A 15,527-nucleotide genomic window follows, 5' to 3' on the forward strand; every position below is an offset into this window, starting at 1 on the left:
TTGATAATGTGATGTTATCAAATGGGTTTAAAATCAACGAGTGCGACAAATGTGTCTACATCAAGAGCACTAATAACGGTCATGTTATAGTGTGTCTCTACGTTGATGATATGTTAATCTTGGGTAGCAACACTCAAGTAATTAACGATACAAAGGCCATGTTAAAGAGAAACTTTGACATGAAAGACATGAGTCTAGCCGATGTAATTCTTGGAATGAAGATTCTAAGAACGAATGATGGAATCATCTTAACACAATCACATTATGTTGAGAAGATATTGAATAAATTCAAAGCCTATGATGGCGCGCCGGTTAAGACTCCAATTGAACTCGACGTTCACTTGAGCAAGAACAAAGGCGAGCCCGTTGCTCAAGAAGAGTATGCACGGGTCATCGGGTGCATTATGTACTTGACTAATTGCACTCGACCTGACATCGCTTGTGCCGTGAACAAGTTGAGTCGTTACACGAGCAATCCAAGCAAAGAGCATTGGAGAGCTCTTGTAAGGGTTTTGAGATATTTAAAACACACTCAAAATCTTGGGCTACACTTCTCGAGACCCCCCGGTACTTGAAGGGTACTGTGATGCCAATTGGATATCCGATAATAGAGACTCACTTTCAACAAGTGGATATGTCTTTACTATTGGGGGTGGTGTTGTATCGTGGAAATCCACAAAACAGACCTGTATAGCCCGATCAACAATGGAATCGGAGTTCATTGCCTTGGATAAGGCTGGTGAGGAAGCCGAGTGGCTTAAGAACTTCCTTAAAGACATTCCATGTTGGTCTAAGCCAGTGCCACCAGTGTTGATCCACTGCGATAGCCAAGCAGCTATTGGAAGGGCAAACAATGGCTTCTATAACGGTAATTGTAACACCCCGACTTTTTCTACTCTTTTTATTGTGTTCTTGAAAGGACCGTCGTTTGTACACTTGAAAATTTTTTCGACCTTGTTTCTTTTGTCGAGAGAATAATTTTACAATTTGGCTTTGGGCTATTAATTTTAAGAGTGTTGGGTCATCCAAATTTTCTTATTCTTTAACCAACTTAGCCAAACTCTACAATTTACATGTTGGGCCCAATTTCATCAAAGAACTTTAAGTTTCCAAGCCAATTCATTTTATTTGGAAACCACACTTTGAAGCCCAAGTTTTTTTTTCTTCTTCTTTCGTTCTTTCTTCTTCTTTCTTCCCATGACCGACGGTTTTCTTCATCCCCCCATGATCGACGGTTTTCTTCCACTCCCCACTTCCTCATCATTACCTACACCCTCCCCAAGCCCTCTAGCACCACTCACTACTTTCATTTGGCAAAAAAAAAGAGAGAAGAGTGAGGCAGCGGCGATGAGGAAGAGAAATGGCGACGTTAGAAGCGTGAGGGCTCCGGTTCAATCGAACGCAGCAACGTCAGTTCAGCGGCAACGATCCAGCAGTGGCGACGAACAGTGGCCCCCTTGCTGCGTTTTGAAAACTGAAACGAAAGAACATATTTTTTGAAGGAGAACTTATCTTTCGGGGCGGTTCGGAGTTGGTTCGGGGCTGTTCGGAGATGTTTCAGGGGCTGCCGTGTCGTTTCGAGGTTGAATCGGTGAGGAACGATGGCTGTCCGAACAGCAAACAGACAATGCAGTGGCTAGTGGCGAATGACGGCGACGCTGCGAGACCTTCGACTGCACAGCAGCGACGACGCAGCAGCGCCGAGCGTCTGTGGTGGACACGGGTGACGAATCGGAGTCAGCAGCGGCGACGTCGGCGGCGAACAGGCTGACCAACGGGCAGTAGCCGACGACGACCGATCTGGACCGTGAGTTGCAGAGTTTACAGTGATGGAACAAAACGAATTGATAGAGAGATGAGTGATGGTGGTCGAAAGAGGAAAGGGAGCGACGGCGGAGCAGCAACGTTCGTACAGCAGCGTCTCCCGGCTCTGTGCAGCAGCCAACAACAGCAACAACGTGCAGCAACGGGCCGAACAGCGATGGCACCGCTCGTCTGCTCGACGAATTCCGAACAGTGAAACATCGCAAGTGAATCGTGATCGCAAGGGAAAGAAATTGTTTTCGGTTTAAGCACTCGAGGTGGGCTTTTCTACCCTACTATTTTGTGGGTTATCTTTAATACGGACTCTGTTCCGGAAATGTTTATGGAGATGAACTGTTTGTCTTGCCAACTGTTTTGTTTTGAAACCTATCTGAAGTGGTTTACCACATATGTTTAATCGAATTCGGGTCTGTTGGGCTGCGAACCCTCAGGCTAGTGTACACGAGATCGGGAGCCATCTGAGAGCAAGTTGGCCGGTCTAGTTGACCTGGGGTGTGGCCACGCCCCTTGTCACCCGTTGGATCAGATAGTGTATCATGGTGGGAATAAGGGTGGCAATATCTGAAAATGACTGCGCAGTCGAATTTATGAAATATGTTTTAGTGTACTTGGGTTATTTTCTTACACTTAAAACCCCAAGGTTACACTGATATGGCATGACAAACTATGTTTTTGGCGTGTGTCCACTGAGTGCAATAAGTACTCAGCCCTGCATATTGTTTTTCTTAATGTGCAGATTGAGCGGTGACGAGCGCGGTGGGTGTTGAGCATAAAAGTGAGGAATGTCTACCAAATGTCAAGAATATGTTGTGTCTTCATACATAGCATTATTCTACTCTCGAAATGCTTCCGCTAAATATTGTTTCTTTTGCCAAGTATTGTTAAGATAATATTTGTTTCGAGTTGTTGATTGTTGAGATACTCTGATTTTATTCGAGCTATCCCCATTTGTTTCGGGCTATGGTCGAGTTGTGTTGTTTTCCCCTTTCTTCCCCGCTTCTTTAATCCTCCCCTAGTCGCGATCAACCGTGTTTTCTATCCTTAGAAAATGCGGGCGTGACAGAGTGGTATCAGAGCCAGGTTTTTCCTTCCGCTCTGGACCGAGAGTCTCTTATTCAATCTAGTCTAGACTCGTTTCGCTAGACTAAAATAATAATGATAATGATAATTATGCATTGAAGGCTCAACATCCCGACTCGTCACACTCAACCGAGAAAAAGGTAAGATGTTTTATGAGAAAGTTTTGAAGAAAGGAAGACGAGAAAATTTTTGAGAAAGAAAGATGAGAATGTGTTCGAGAAAGAAAGATGATGAAGTTGTGAAGAGGAACGATGGATTGTTTGTTTTACATGAAAGATGAAAGTGGATGTTCAAGTATGTTTTGAGTTTTGAGTCAAAACTTTTACTTAAAGTTGAAAGTGAGATGTGAAAATTTTGAGGGAAGTGTGAGAGTTGAAGAAAATTTATTTCAAAAGTTTTGAATGTCAATGTGAAGTGTGAAAGTGTTTTGCTTAAGGATGTGAAAATGTTGTGTGCCATAATTGTTATCTTGAGGTAGAAATTTCGTTAAATGTGATAGTTGTTGATGTATGAGATAATGAAATGTGTTGCGACCTTAGAGTGCCTAAGGCGTAGGCCTAGTTGACCGCGCAAATAATAGTTGAAAACTTTACCATTGCTTTCCCGAGCAATGAAACGAACGAGAATCTGAAAGTTTGGGGTGAACCCCTAAATTGATCGAGGCACGACGAGACAAGGAGATCGAGAGTGCGAATGGAGGCCGGTGGACCATGAAACTTTTTCTTGGAATTGCGTGAAACTTTGGAGCAAGCTAGGTGCGAACCATTCGAAGGACGTAAGCAAATTTCGGGACGAAATTTTTGTTAAGGTGGGTAGATTGTAACACCCCGACTTTTTCTACTCTTTTTATTGTGTTCTTGAAAGGACCGTCGTTTGTACACTTGAAAATTTTTTCGACCTTGTTTCTTTTGTCGAGAGAATAATTTTACAATTTGGCTTTGGGCTATTAATTTTAAGAGTGTTGGGTCATCCAAATTTTCTTATTCTTTAACCAACTTAGCCAAACTCTACAATTTACATGTTGGGCCCAATTTCATCAAAGAACTTTAAGTTTCCAAGCCAATTCATTTTATTTGGAAACCACACTTTGAAGCCCAAGTTTTTTTTTCTTCTTCTTTCGTTCTTTCTTCTTCTTTCTTCCCATGACCGACGGTTTTCTTCATCCCCCCATGATCGACGGTTTTCTTCCACTCCCCACTTCCTCATCATTACCTACACCCTCCCCAAGCCCTCTAGCACCACTCACTACTTTCATTTGGCAAAAAAAAAAGAGAGAAGAGTGAGGCAGCGGCGATGAGGAAGAGAAATGGCGACGTTAGAAGCGTGAGGGCTCCGGTTCAATCGAACGCAGCAACGTCAGTTCAGCGGCAACGATCCAGCAGTGGCGACGAACAGTGGCCCCCTTGCTGCGTTTTGAAAACTGAAACGAAAGAACATATTTTTTGAAGGAGAACTTATCTTTCGGGGCGGTTCGGAGTTGGTTCGGGGCTGTTCGGAGATGTTTCAGGGGCTGCCGTGTCGTTTCGAGGTTGAATCGGTGAGGAACGATGGCTGTCCGAACAGCAAACAGACAATGCAGTGGCTAGTGGCGAATGACGGCGACGCTGCGAGACCTTCGACTGCACAGCAGCGACGACGCAGCAGCGCCGAGCGTCTGTGGTGGACACGGGTGACGAATCGGAGTCAGCAGCGGCGACGTCGGTGGCGAACAGGCTGACCAACGGGCAGTAGCCGACGACGACCGATCTGGACCGTGAGTTGCAGAGTTTACAGTGATGGAACAAAACGAATTGATAGAGAGATGAGTGATGGTGGTCGAAAGAGGAAAGGGAGCGACGGCGGAGCAGCAACGTTCGTACAGCAGCGTCTCCCGGCTCTGTGCAGCAGCCAACAACAGCAACAACGTGCAGCAACGGGCCGAACAGCGATGGCACCGCTCGTCTGCTCGACGAATTCCGAACAGTGAAACATCGCAAGTGAATCGTGATCGCAAGGGAAAGAAATTGTTTTCGGTTTAAGCACTCGAGGTGGGCTTTTCTACCCTACTATTTTGTGGGTTATCTTTAATACGGACTCTGTTCCGGAAATGTTTATGGAGATGAACTGTTTGTCTTGCCAACTGTTTTGTTTTGAAACCTATCTGAAGTGGTTTACCACATATGTTTAATCGAATTCGGGTCTGTTGGGCTGCGAACCCTCAGGCTAGTGTACACGAGATCGGGAGCCATCTGAGAGCAAGTTGGCCGGTCTAGTTGACCTGGGGTGTGGCCACGCCCCTTGTCACCCGTTGGATCAGATAGTGTATGATGGTGGGAATAAGGGTGGCAATATCTGAAAATGACTGCGCAGTCGAATTTATGAAATATGTTTTAGTGTACTTGGGTTATTTTCTTACACTTAAAACCCCAAGGTTACACTGATATGGCATGACAAACTATGTTTTTGGCGTGTGTCCACTGAGTGCAATAAGTACTCAGCCCTGCATATTGTTTTTCTTAATGTGCAGATTGAGCGGTGACGAGCGCGGTGGGTGTTGAGCATAAAAGTGAGGAATGTCTACCAAATGTCAAGAATATGTTGTGTCTTCATACATAGCATTATTCTACTCTCGAAATGCTTCCGCTAAATATTGTTTCTTTTGCCAAGTATTGTTAAGATAATATTTGTTTCGAGTTGTTGATTGTTGAGATACTCTGATTTTATTCGAGCTATCCCCATTTGTTTCGGGCTATGGTCGAGTTGTGTTGTTTTCCCCTTTCTTCCCCGCTTCTTTAATCCTCCCCTAGTCGCGATCAACCGTGTTTTCTATCCTTAGAATATGCGGGCGTGACAGTAAGTCTCGACATATACGTCGACGACATAACACCGTGAGACATTTGATCACAACAGGGGTGATTACAATTGACTATGTGAAGTCAATAGATAATCTAGCGGATCCGCTAACCAAAGGGTTAAACCGTGATCAAATGAATAAGTTGCTAGAGGGAATGGGTTTGAAATCCACAAACTAAAGAATTATCATAGTGGTAACCCAACCATGATGACTGGAGATCCCAAGAACTTGGTTCAAAGGGACAACTAAGCTATGAGAGTTCATGAGAAACACTCAACTATATCTATTCCCTAGAGAGCAATAGAGTGTTGGAGAGCTTGCCTAGTGGTAAATGCTAAGTCTATGACTTTTAATGGTTCTTAAGGATCTCAAAGAGATGGAATTCTCAAAGAGACCAAGTATGACAAGGTACTTGACTAAGAATCACCTATGTAAGTGCGAAGTGTGGTCGCTTCATAAAAAAAAACGCACTTATGAATCCAAAGTGGTGTCCAAGACCGCAATGGACACAAAACGTGAGAACGGATGAGGTTGAGGTGTTTAAGCGTTAACACCATTGTCTCGGTGCACGCCGTGGGGGATTAGTTCAAAGCATCGCGCTACTAAGCCGCCTGTGTATCCGATGGTGTAGACTATGGAGGGTTCAAAGTCAACAACTACCTATCCTTATGCTTATATACCTCTCGAGGGTTGAGCTTGTGTCTGCATGCATATGCATTCGGCTATTTCCACTCATGTGGGGGATTGTAGAAATCATGGTATTAAATATGCTCGGTCAATGGATTTTGACCAAATAATAAATGTGACGAGACATTTAATTTTGTGAAATTAAATGACATAGCGTCGATCTACATTTTACGTAGATAAATGTAGTATATTCACTTTCTCAAATCCGATTTCCGGTGAGTGAGAAATAGTGGATTAAAGTTGGGCATAATTAGCTTTTAATTAAAAGCTTGGAGTTGGAGCTTAGGGAATAATTAACTAGTGTTAATTATCCCACATTGGAGGATTAACACATCTTTTAATGTGTATAAATTAAGTGACTTTATGTTACTTAATAATTATAGTGGACCAAGATGGGTGAAAGAGCCCACACGCGCGCACACGCGCGCGCCGCCGCCCGCCCGCCCGCCCGAGCCCGAGCCCGTGCTCGTGCACGTGCTCGTGCTCGCGCTCGCGGCCGCGGGCCTCGGGCCCGGGCCCGATCTCGATCTCGATCTTGATCTTGGGCTTGGGCTTGGGCTTGGACTTGGACTTGGACTTGGATCTTGGCAATTGGTCTTTGGGCTTGGGGCTTGGCCCAAACTATTCTTTTTGGACCACCGCCGAGTCAGCAATCCAAGTGGCTTGACACGTCGTCAAGCGAGGCACAGTCACGGCTGCCACGTGAGAAATCCACACGCTCTACATGCGAAAGGCACACGCCTGCCACACGCTCGTAACCGACGTCGGTTACGAATCTGCCATGATGAGCCTTCATGGCTCGGTTGACCCTGCATGGTGGCTTGGCCTATAAATAGGCTAGCCATACCACTGCATTAGGACACACAATTCTAAGCATTCTCTGCATCATAAGCTCTCTCCCTCTCTGCATTGTCTTTCTGTCGAAGCTCTGCCCTCTCCTCCATCCAGTTCGCCGGAGCTCTACTGATTGCGGTGCTGCATCAAAAGAGACGTAGTCGTTTTACCTTTGGGGACGAAACGCCAAACCGAAGAGCACTACCGGGGCGTATCTCGTCTTGCGGGAAGAGGCCTCCTCGACTCGGCTAAACATTCACGGTTTATTTGTTTCATTGTAATTCAGTTCAGTTTCGTTTCTTGTATTCCTTCTTTGGGTTGTATTACGCTCGGCTTTTATCTCTTGTAATCAGTAGAACCAACAGACGGAACTACGATTTTTTAACAATAAATTCCAAGAGAAAGAAAAAGAAAAATCTTAGTTCCACTCTCAATATCTTTTTTCGTAGTTATCTTAATTTTTCTCTTATCTAAAGCTATGGGCCACAGTATTGTGCTGGAGTAGATAATTTAGTTTTCATCATAAAAGAAAACAGATTCGGAATAACCTAAATAGAAATACGACTCAACTCAACTACTCTCTCTGAGTAGTGTAGTGTATATGTATTGTGCTGGAGTAGATGGTCCCCCACCCTTGATTTGTTACTTTGTCCGCAACTTGTGATTTTTCTCAACTTTTATGTTGTAACTATGGAGTATATAAAATGGCAAAAATGTGTAATAAGTGTGCTAAAATATTTGCTACATTACAATTAAAAATTGTTTCGAAAACTGGATATGACTCAAAATAGAAAAAAAAAAGACAAAGGAATATACGATAACATTATTATGTGAAATTGTAAAGTACAAAGAAATGAATAAAATCGTCATAAACAACCAAGTCAAGCAAGGGCACCTTCCGTAAGATGAGAGTCGCCCTGATTGTACTTTCAGTTCAGAGAGCCGTCTCCCAAGATAAAACGACTTTGTATCGTAAGTAGCATCTGCTAGGGTACATAGATATTAAATTCATGCTTCGAGCTACTTATTTGTATATAATCTTATTTTTTTAGTTTTAAATGAGAAAATTTATTTTCTGTCACATTGTATTTTTATTTATTATTTAATTGAAAAATTAGTCCAAGCATTTTGTATTGTAGGGTGGATTGTGATCGTGTCATCACTGAAGGATCTCTTGGTTCCTTCTGAAGATCAAGGCAAGAAGAAGACTGAAGACCTCGAGATTCACCCTACAGATTCTATCTAGATGTTCATTTATGTTGGGTTTAGTGAATATTGTCTTTTCATTTGTCTATTGTGATAAAAAGCTTTTGATTTTCTAACAAATTGTTAGATGAATTAACGGCATGTCATGGAACCAAAAAGGAGTGGTAGATCAAATACATAACACAATAAATCAATAAGACCGAAAGATTTGAGACTAATTTGTGATGGCGTGTGAGATCCTAAGATCTGTTTGAAATTATAACTTATGATGCTTTAACTGGTCCTTGAATGTAACCACTAATGCAGATTCTCCCAAAGGAGGTATAGAAATATATTAGTGAGCATCTTAGTAATTACCAGTCACCAGAAGATATCAGAAAAGTAATTGATCAAATTAGAGGTAATGAAATAAATACAACTCAATCTTTTATTTGCTTTTATTTATATAATTGTTATTTTAGTTTCTTAGTTAATACTCCATCCGTCCCATAGAATTATGCAATATTTCCTTCGTCTGTTCCATACTAATAGTCCATATCCATTTATAGCAACCTTTTTCTCCTTAACTTTTACTTTATCATTTATGGACCACACCATCCACTACACAATTTCAACATTTTTTTCTCGTTCTCTCTCACTTTACCAATTACATATTAAAACTCATGTCAACCCTAAATGACCTATTTCTATGGGACGGAGGGAGTACTTTTTTTTAACCCTTTTACTGTCCAGATAGAATTTGACATCAATACTAAGAATTTATTAGTAGTGCATGTGATTCGATATTCGTGTTTATCTTTAGCTATACTAGAATAACATGTCCGCTTGCAAATTATTTTAGTGTTAATAAATAGGGCATTAACCATAAAAAAACACCAATCTGCATCTACCAATAGCCGAAGTCTGATCCATTGAACTTCTCTACAACAATCTTCTCATCGATCCTTATTGTTATTTCTCTCCTTCAAACCCTAGGATCTTGACCATTTGTCGAAAAATAAACACATATAATCATAAATATAAAGGAGATGAACACATGAATTGTTTAGCAAGTGCAATATAATTGTATTTATGTCTCGGGTGATGTCAAGTCGTAGATTTCACTATACAATGTTAATTACCATTAAGGGCGTGTTTGATAGGCTGACAGTATTTGTGGCCCGCATAAAAAAGATGCAGACTTTGACCAAGAAAATGCAAAAAATATTCCCAATGTATTACGTTTGATAGGTGGTGTTTGGGCCCATTTTTTTTTCAGCCATTTGATACGCAGACCATACTCCTACAGATTCATTCAAGGTATGACATTTTTACCCTCGATTTGAATTTTATTTACATCTCGTGTCCCTGCTGAAACCCTAAATTAGAAGCTGCATTTATAAGCTCATCTAAAAACATTTGCTCTCCCACCCACCTTTTCCCGCCTCAACAATAACTCTGCTGCTAAAAGCCTTCGTGCTCATAGTTGATAACAACTCAGTTGAAGAAGAAGATCCCCAAGTAAGCAACTATTTAGTAATTAACTGCTTTTTATTTTTAGTGGGTTTGATTATGTTTTCAATTAGTATCTGTTTTTGACATAGATCGAAGCGTATTTCCGGCCTTATGGTCTACGCAATAGTTTAATCGTTTGGTTCTGATGTTAAAGTTTTCGACATACCATTTGGACCAATAGATCTAACCGGGTTTGATTATGCTTACAGCAGATTCGAATAAAGTATTGCGTAGACGATTAAACTATTGTTGGTCCAAATGGTATACGATAGAGGCATGAAGCAGCTTCGACAACAAAAAGTTTTCGAAATTAACTTTTTGCCTGTGTTTCCATATTTAAATTCATATTGGGGCCAATATTGTTGTTTTCTGGGATTATCAGCTTCGATGTGCAATTAGTTTGCTGCTTTTTAATCTCATTGTGATTTTACATATAGGCTTCAAAAAACGTTTGTCTGTGTGTTATTCTTTTTAGTAGCTTGAACCATGACCGACAACTACCACCCAATGAACTCCGTCGAGACGAACATAGGTTCGCAAGGTCAGTAAACTTAACATCGTTGGAACTATTTTATGGTAAATACAATTATTTTGATGTGTTCAACGGATTTGTAGTAATTAATACACATTCTCATACTCAGGCGGCAGTGGCCTAGGGCGTGGTCCAAGGCCCCGGGTTGATCGCACAAGAAGAAGTTGGACAGCTCGTGAAGAGGAAATACTTGTGTCTATTCTGAAGGATCTTGTCACACATGGCTGGAAAAGTGACAATGGGTTTCGTGGGGGATATCTGCAGCGGATTGAAGAGGCTCTGAATCGGGAGTTCCCAGGATGCGGCTTGAGGGTTGCTCCTCATATCAATTCAAAGATTAGCCAGTGGAAGGAGAGCTACTCGTCTCTGAGTGCGATACTTGCACGAAGTGATGTGGGTTTCAACATGAACAGAGATTTCAAAATTGATTGTGACAATGACCAATGGGAGCAGATTGTTAAGGTTGGACATGTCAAACTATGTACAGTTCATGAATTGCTATTGACTCTGTGTTTTGTATTGTTGGTAATTGATTTTTTACATGAGACTATAACTACACGATTGGTTGTTTTATGCTTTTTTCTGTACAGTGTGATGCCAACGCACGCGGTATGCGACACAGGTCATGGCCTCTATGGGATGATTGGAAGGTGCTGTTTGGAAAAGATCGTGCTGTTGGGACCATTGCAAAAGACACGTTCGATGCACATGCCAATTATGCAGGGCGAACACCATCCTCTCAACAAGATGTCCGGCTGGGATCCCCTGTTGAATCGGGTGAATATTCAGCAGCCAACCCGAGCCCTCAGCAGAGGCCCGTGGCCAACCCGGATGAAAGCACCGGCCAGAGCATAGATCATTCACTACAAACTAAAAAATCTGGATCAAAAAGGAAGGCCTCTAGCCCTCCTGTGGGTTTGATTGAGATGCTTGGACGGATGCAAGATGATACCAATGACCGGCTTGACAAACTGACCAATCGGATTGGGTTTGAGTTCGATCTTAGCGAAGCACGTAAGGAAGTTATCGACATACTGAGTGGTATACCGGATCTGACGCTTGTGCAGCAAATTGATGCCTCCGAGATCATCATCGATAAGGTGGAGCGTGTTGAGTTGTTCATGAGTCTTCCGGAGACATCGCGTCTTACATACGTGATGTGTGTGCTGGAGAAGCACGGCCATTATTGAATGCAACACATCTGTGTTTTGCGCACCGTGTAGACGTGCTCTACATCTGTCTTTGGTGCTTTTACATATTAATGTCGCCAAACTCTATTATGCAGACGATTAGTTTTGATGCACTATTGTGGTTGTATATTTTGGGGCAAACTCTCGGTCTTAGTAGGTAAAGACCCCTCATTTGTTTTTTTTGTAATGTGCATGATATTTGGGGCCTGTGTTATGGAAATGCATATTGATGTATAATTCTCGAGTCTTAAATTCAATTCACAAGTTGTTAAAATTAACGATAGAGGCATGTAAAGTGATAGAATCTAAAGCATGGTAAAGAAAAGTATCATTTTATCATTTGAAACTATCATTTTATCCCCTCAAACTATCATTTTATGATGCAGAAGTATCATTTTATCATCCAAAAAATCTAAACTATCATTTTAAAACAAAAGTATCATTTTATCATATGAAACTATCATTTTATCCCCTCAAACTATCATTTTATGATGCAAAAGTATCATTTTATCATCCAAAATATCTAAAACTACCATTTTAAAACAAAAGTATCATTTTATCATTTGAAACTATCATTTTATCCCCTCAAACTATCATTTTATGATGCAAAAATATCATTTTATCATCCAAAAAATCTAAAACTATCATTATTAAACAAAGTATCATTTTATCATTTGAAACTATCATTTTATACCCTCAAACTATCATTTTATGATGCAAAAGTATCATTTTATCATCCAAAAAATCAAAAACTATCATTATTAAACAAAAGTATCATTTTATCCTTTGAAACTATCATTTTATCCCCTCAAACTATCATTTTATGATGCAAAAGTATCATTTTATCATCCAAAAAATATAAAACTATCATTTTAAACAAAAGTATCATTTTAACATTTGAAACTATCATTTTATCCCCTCAAACTATCATTTTATGATGCAAAAGTATCATTTTATCATCCAAAATATCTAAAACTATCATTTTAAAACAAAAGTATCATTTTATCCCCTCAAACTATCATTTTATGATGCAAAAATATCATTTTATCATCCAAAATATTTAAAACTATCATTATTAAACAAAAGTATCATTTTATCCTTTGAAACTATCATTTTATCCCATCAAACTATCATTTTATGATGTAGCAATGTCGAAGAAGGGCTTGGGAACAACAGTACCGGCCATGTCATGTTCATGCTTCAAGCGAATGATGCTTTCGAGTAAGCTTTCATCGAGTGCATGAGTCCAATTGGATTTGTAGAGAAAGGTGTTTTGTGGTGGAATATTTAGAGCCATTGCCTCTTGCTTTTGAAATGGGTTATCACTGGTTCGACGTTATTACTTGGATGAATTCATTATATAGACAAATGCATTGACACCTACTATAATTCAACACTTGAAGTAGATATTAAATAAGTTATTAATGTCAAATTGACTATATACAAAGGAGATCTTGTGCGATTGAAACGATGCGGATATGGTGTTACATCTTGGCTGATATATCACTTCATCCACAGCTACTATATGATTCACCCATGCTCGAATTGTGTCTTCGTGTGGCTTTTCTCCATAAATATTGACGTGTATGGTACATTCCACAGTATGATCTTTCAATGCTGTGTGTATCATGCCAACTGCAAGTGACAATCACCCTACCTACATGCAATAAATGAAGCTGGAAACTCTAATGGGGTCTGATATTTATTGAAGTATTAATTTAAAATCCCCTACATTAAATTTGGTATCACTTATCTCACGTTGGTTCAATTCGAATATTAAAATTGTAAAAATCGCCTGACCGGGCGAAATGCTTCTGGACTCCTCATGCCTTACGAATTTCACCCGACCGGGTGTTTTGTTGGTGTAAAATCACCCGACCGGGTGTTGCTTCTAGACCCCCCACTGATGTTGTGCTGAATTTTGTGTTGTTACGAAATGCACACCAAGTGTTCGATGAAATGCCTCAAAGAGGAAAAAGTAAGCCAAAGTCTTCTTTATTAGTACAACTCATTTTCCACCATTTAAATTATACGTTTGGATTGAAAATATATGCGTGTAAGTACATTAGATTACATTTAACCAATTGAAAATTTGATGCTTAAATAAAAACAAAATTTATTGCTGCCTAATCCCATAAAACGAAAAAATGTGAACTTTATTCCCAAGGCTATAATTGCTCTCCCCTCTGTGGTTTATGGCATGTATGTTTATGGAGATTTTGATGATCTATTATTATAAAATTGATAACATTCTCTACATAACACCAATGTGATAGTTTAGTTCAGGCCATCGGTAAAATTTTGACAACTAATCAAAGTAATAGTTTAATTAAAACTAAGTAATCAATCTAAAAATTTAATGTTCACTGAACAAAAATCTAAATTGTCACAGCACATTGTTATACGTACAATACGCTGCAATCTCAGAGAAGTCGATAAACGAACACCAAACCACAACAATTGCATAATCCGAATTCAATTACAACACGAACATAAATTCAAATACATCGTCTTCATTAGCTTCGACAATGAAATCCATTTGTCGTAGCTGTTTTATCAGAAGGAGCTTGGTCTCAACCTGAAATGAAGCAAAATTGTTCATGTTGAAAACCAACGATGACTTAACACAAGTACGCATGCATAGATGAAACATTGCACTTTAGTACCTTCGTGAAGCCACATAGCTTCGGCTAGTTGATCGCGTTTATTATTCCACGCCGGCGTTGCCTCTATCGTGTCGACGTAAACATTTTCCTCTGGCACCTCCTCTTGTAAACCCATGCCGATGTGATGACCATCTAACTCTAGCTCTATTGGATCCACTGTCATTTGGCCTCGTATAAAGTTGTGAAGGAGAAAGCAAGATAAGATCAGCTCCACTTGTGTGTTAATTGGGTAGTACGACGCGCTTCGCAATATACCCCATCTCATCTTCACAACGGCAAACGCACGCTCTATCACATTTCTCGCTTTAGTGTGACGCATGTTGTACATTTCTCGTGGATTCTGAGGCATCATCGCATGAGGGCCCCATTCTTTGAGATGGTAGCGGACGCCCTTGAACGGGGTAAGAAATCCTTCACTATTTGCATAGCCGTTGTCGCATAAATAATATTGGCCTAAAGCAAACAATTCGATTACATAAAACCGAATTCAGCCAATGATAAACCATGAAGATGCCCTAAACAATTGACTCACCTCTAGGTACTTTTAAACCATGTGCACGTGTCACTGCGTCACGTAACACCCTAGCGTCTCCGGCAGATCCCTCCCAACCGGCTAGAACGTAAACAAAACGCATGTCCCGAGTACAAACAGCCATTGTATTTGTTGCAATCTGGCCCTTCCTACTTCGGAAGCGTGGTTTATCTTCGCTATCAACTAATACACTGATATATGTCCCGTCCAATGCTCCCAAGCAACCCTACAACATCTCAGCAACCAAATACACAAGATCAAACAAGATATGCAATTCTTATACAAAATCAAATTGTAAAGTAAAATATGTGGATAACAATGTCTGAATGAATATCTCACCGGAAACCACTTCCACCTCGCGTCCTGGCAGTGCTCATCGACTGGTACCGGCTTCGCCAAAAATAGTTCATGCAACATAATCATAGCTTTGAGCACAACATGAACATAATGTGATACAGTTTGCGCGGAACGCCAAAATTCAAATCGAACCACGCGATTTTTCTTGTGATGGGCAAGTACTGACAAAAACATCGCAACTTGTTCTTCGACCATAATGTATTTTCCATCTACTAAGCCACCCCGTTCACGTAGCAGTATACATAGTCGGCCAAAGCAATTCCTATCCATTCGAAGACTATCAATACATTCC

At 40.6% G+C, this 15,527-nt stretch overlaps 2 protein-coding genes across 2 annotated transcripts in view; both read left to right on the top strand.

The window, feature by feature from the left end:
- Positions 1-15,527, top strand: part of LOC121783379 — a 447,925-nt gene that overhangs the window by 126,839 nt on the left and 305,559 nt on the right. The gene's annotated exons all lie outside the window — the stretch shown is intronic.
- LOC121784321 (uncharacterized protein At2g29880-like) lies at positions 10,445-11,680 on the top strand. Its single transcript, XM_042182482.1, has 3 exons — positions 10,445-10,499; positions 10,600-10,952; positions 11,081-11,680. The coding sequence occupies exons 1-3, from the start codon at positions 10,445-10,447 to the stop codon at positions 11,678-11,680; spliced, it is 1,008 nt and encodes a 335-aa protein (XP_042038416.1).

Source organism: Salvia splendens, chromosome 21, assembly GCF_004379255.2.
Source record: "Salvia splendens isolate huo1 chromosome 21, SspV2, whole genome shotgun sequence".
Classification (NCBI taxonomy): Eukaryota; Viridiplantae; Streptophyta; class Magnoliopsida; order Lamiales; family Lamiaceae; genus Salvia; species Salvia splendens.

Bases quoted from the DNA above. Each gene is read 5' to 3' on its own strand.
- LOC121784321 (XM_042182482.1), top strand. From the start codon at position 10,445: ATGACCGACAACTACCACCCAATGAACTCCGTCGAGACGAACATAGGT. The intron at 10,500-10,599 runs GTCAGTAAACTT...TCTCATACTCAG, and splicing joins GACGAACATAGGTTCGCAAG to GCGGCAGTGGCCTAGGGCGT. The intron at 10,953-11,080 runs GTTGGACATGTC...TTTTCTGTACAG, and splicing joins AATGGGAGCAGATTGTTAAG to TGTGATGCCAACGCACGCGG.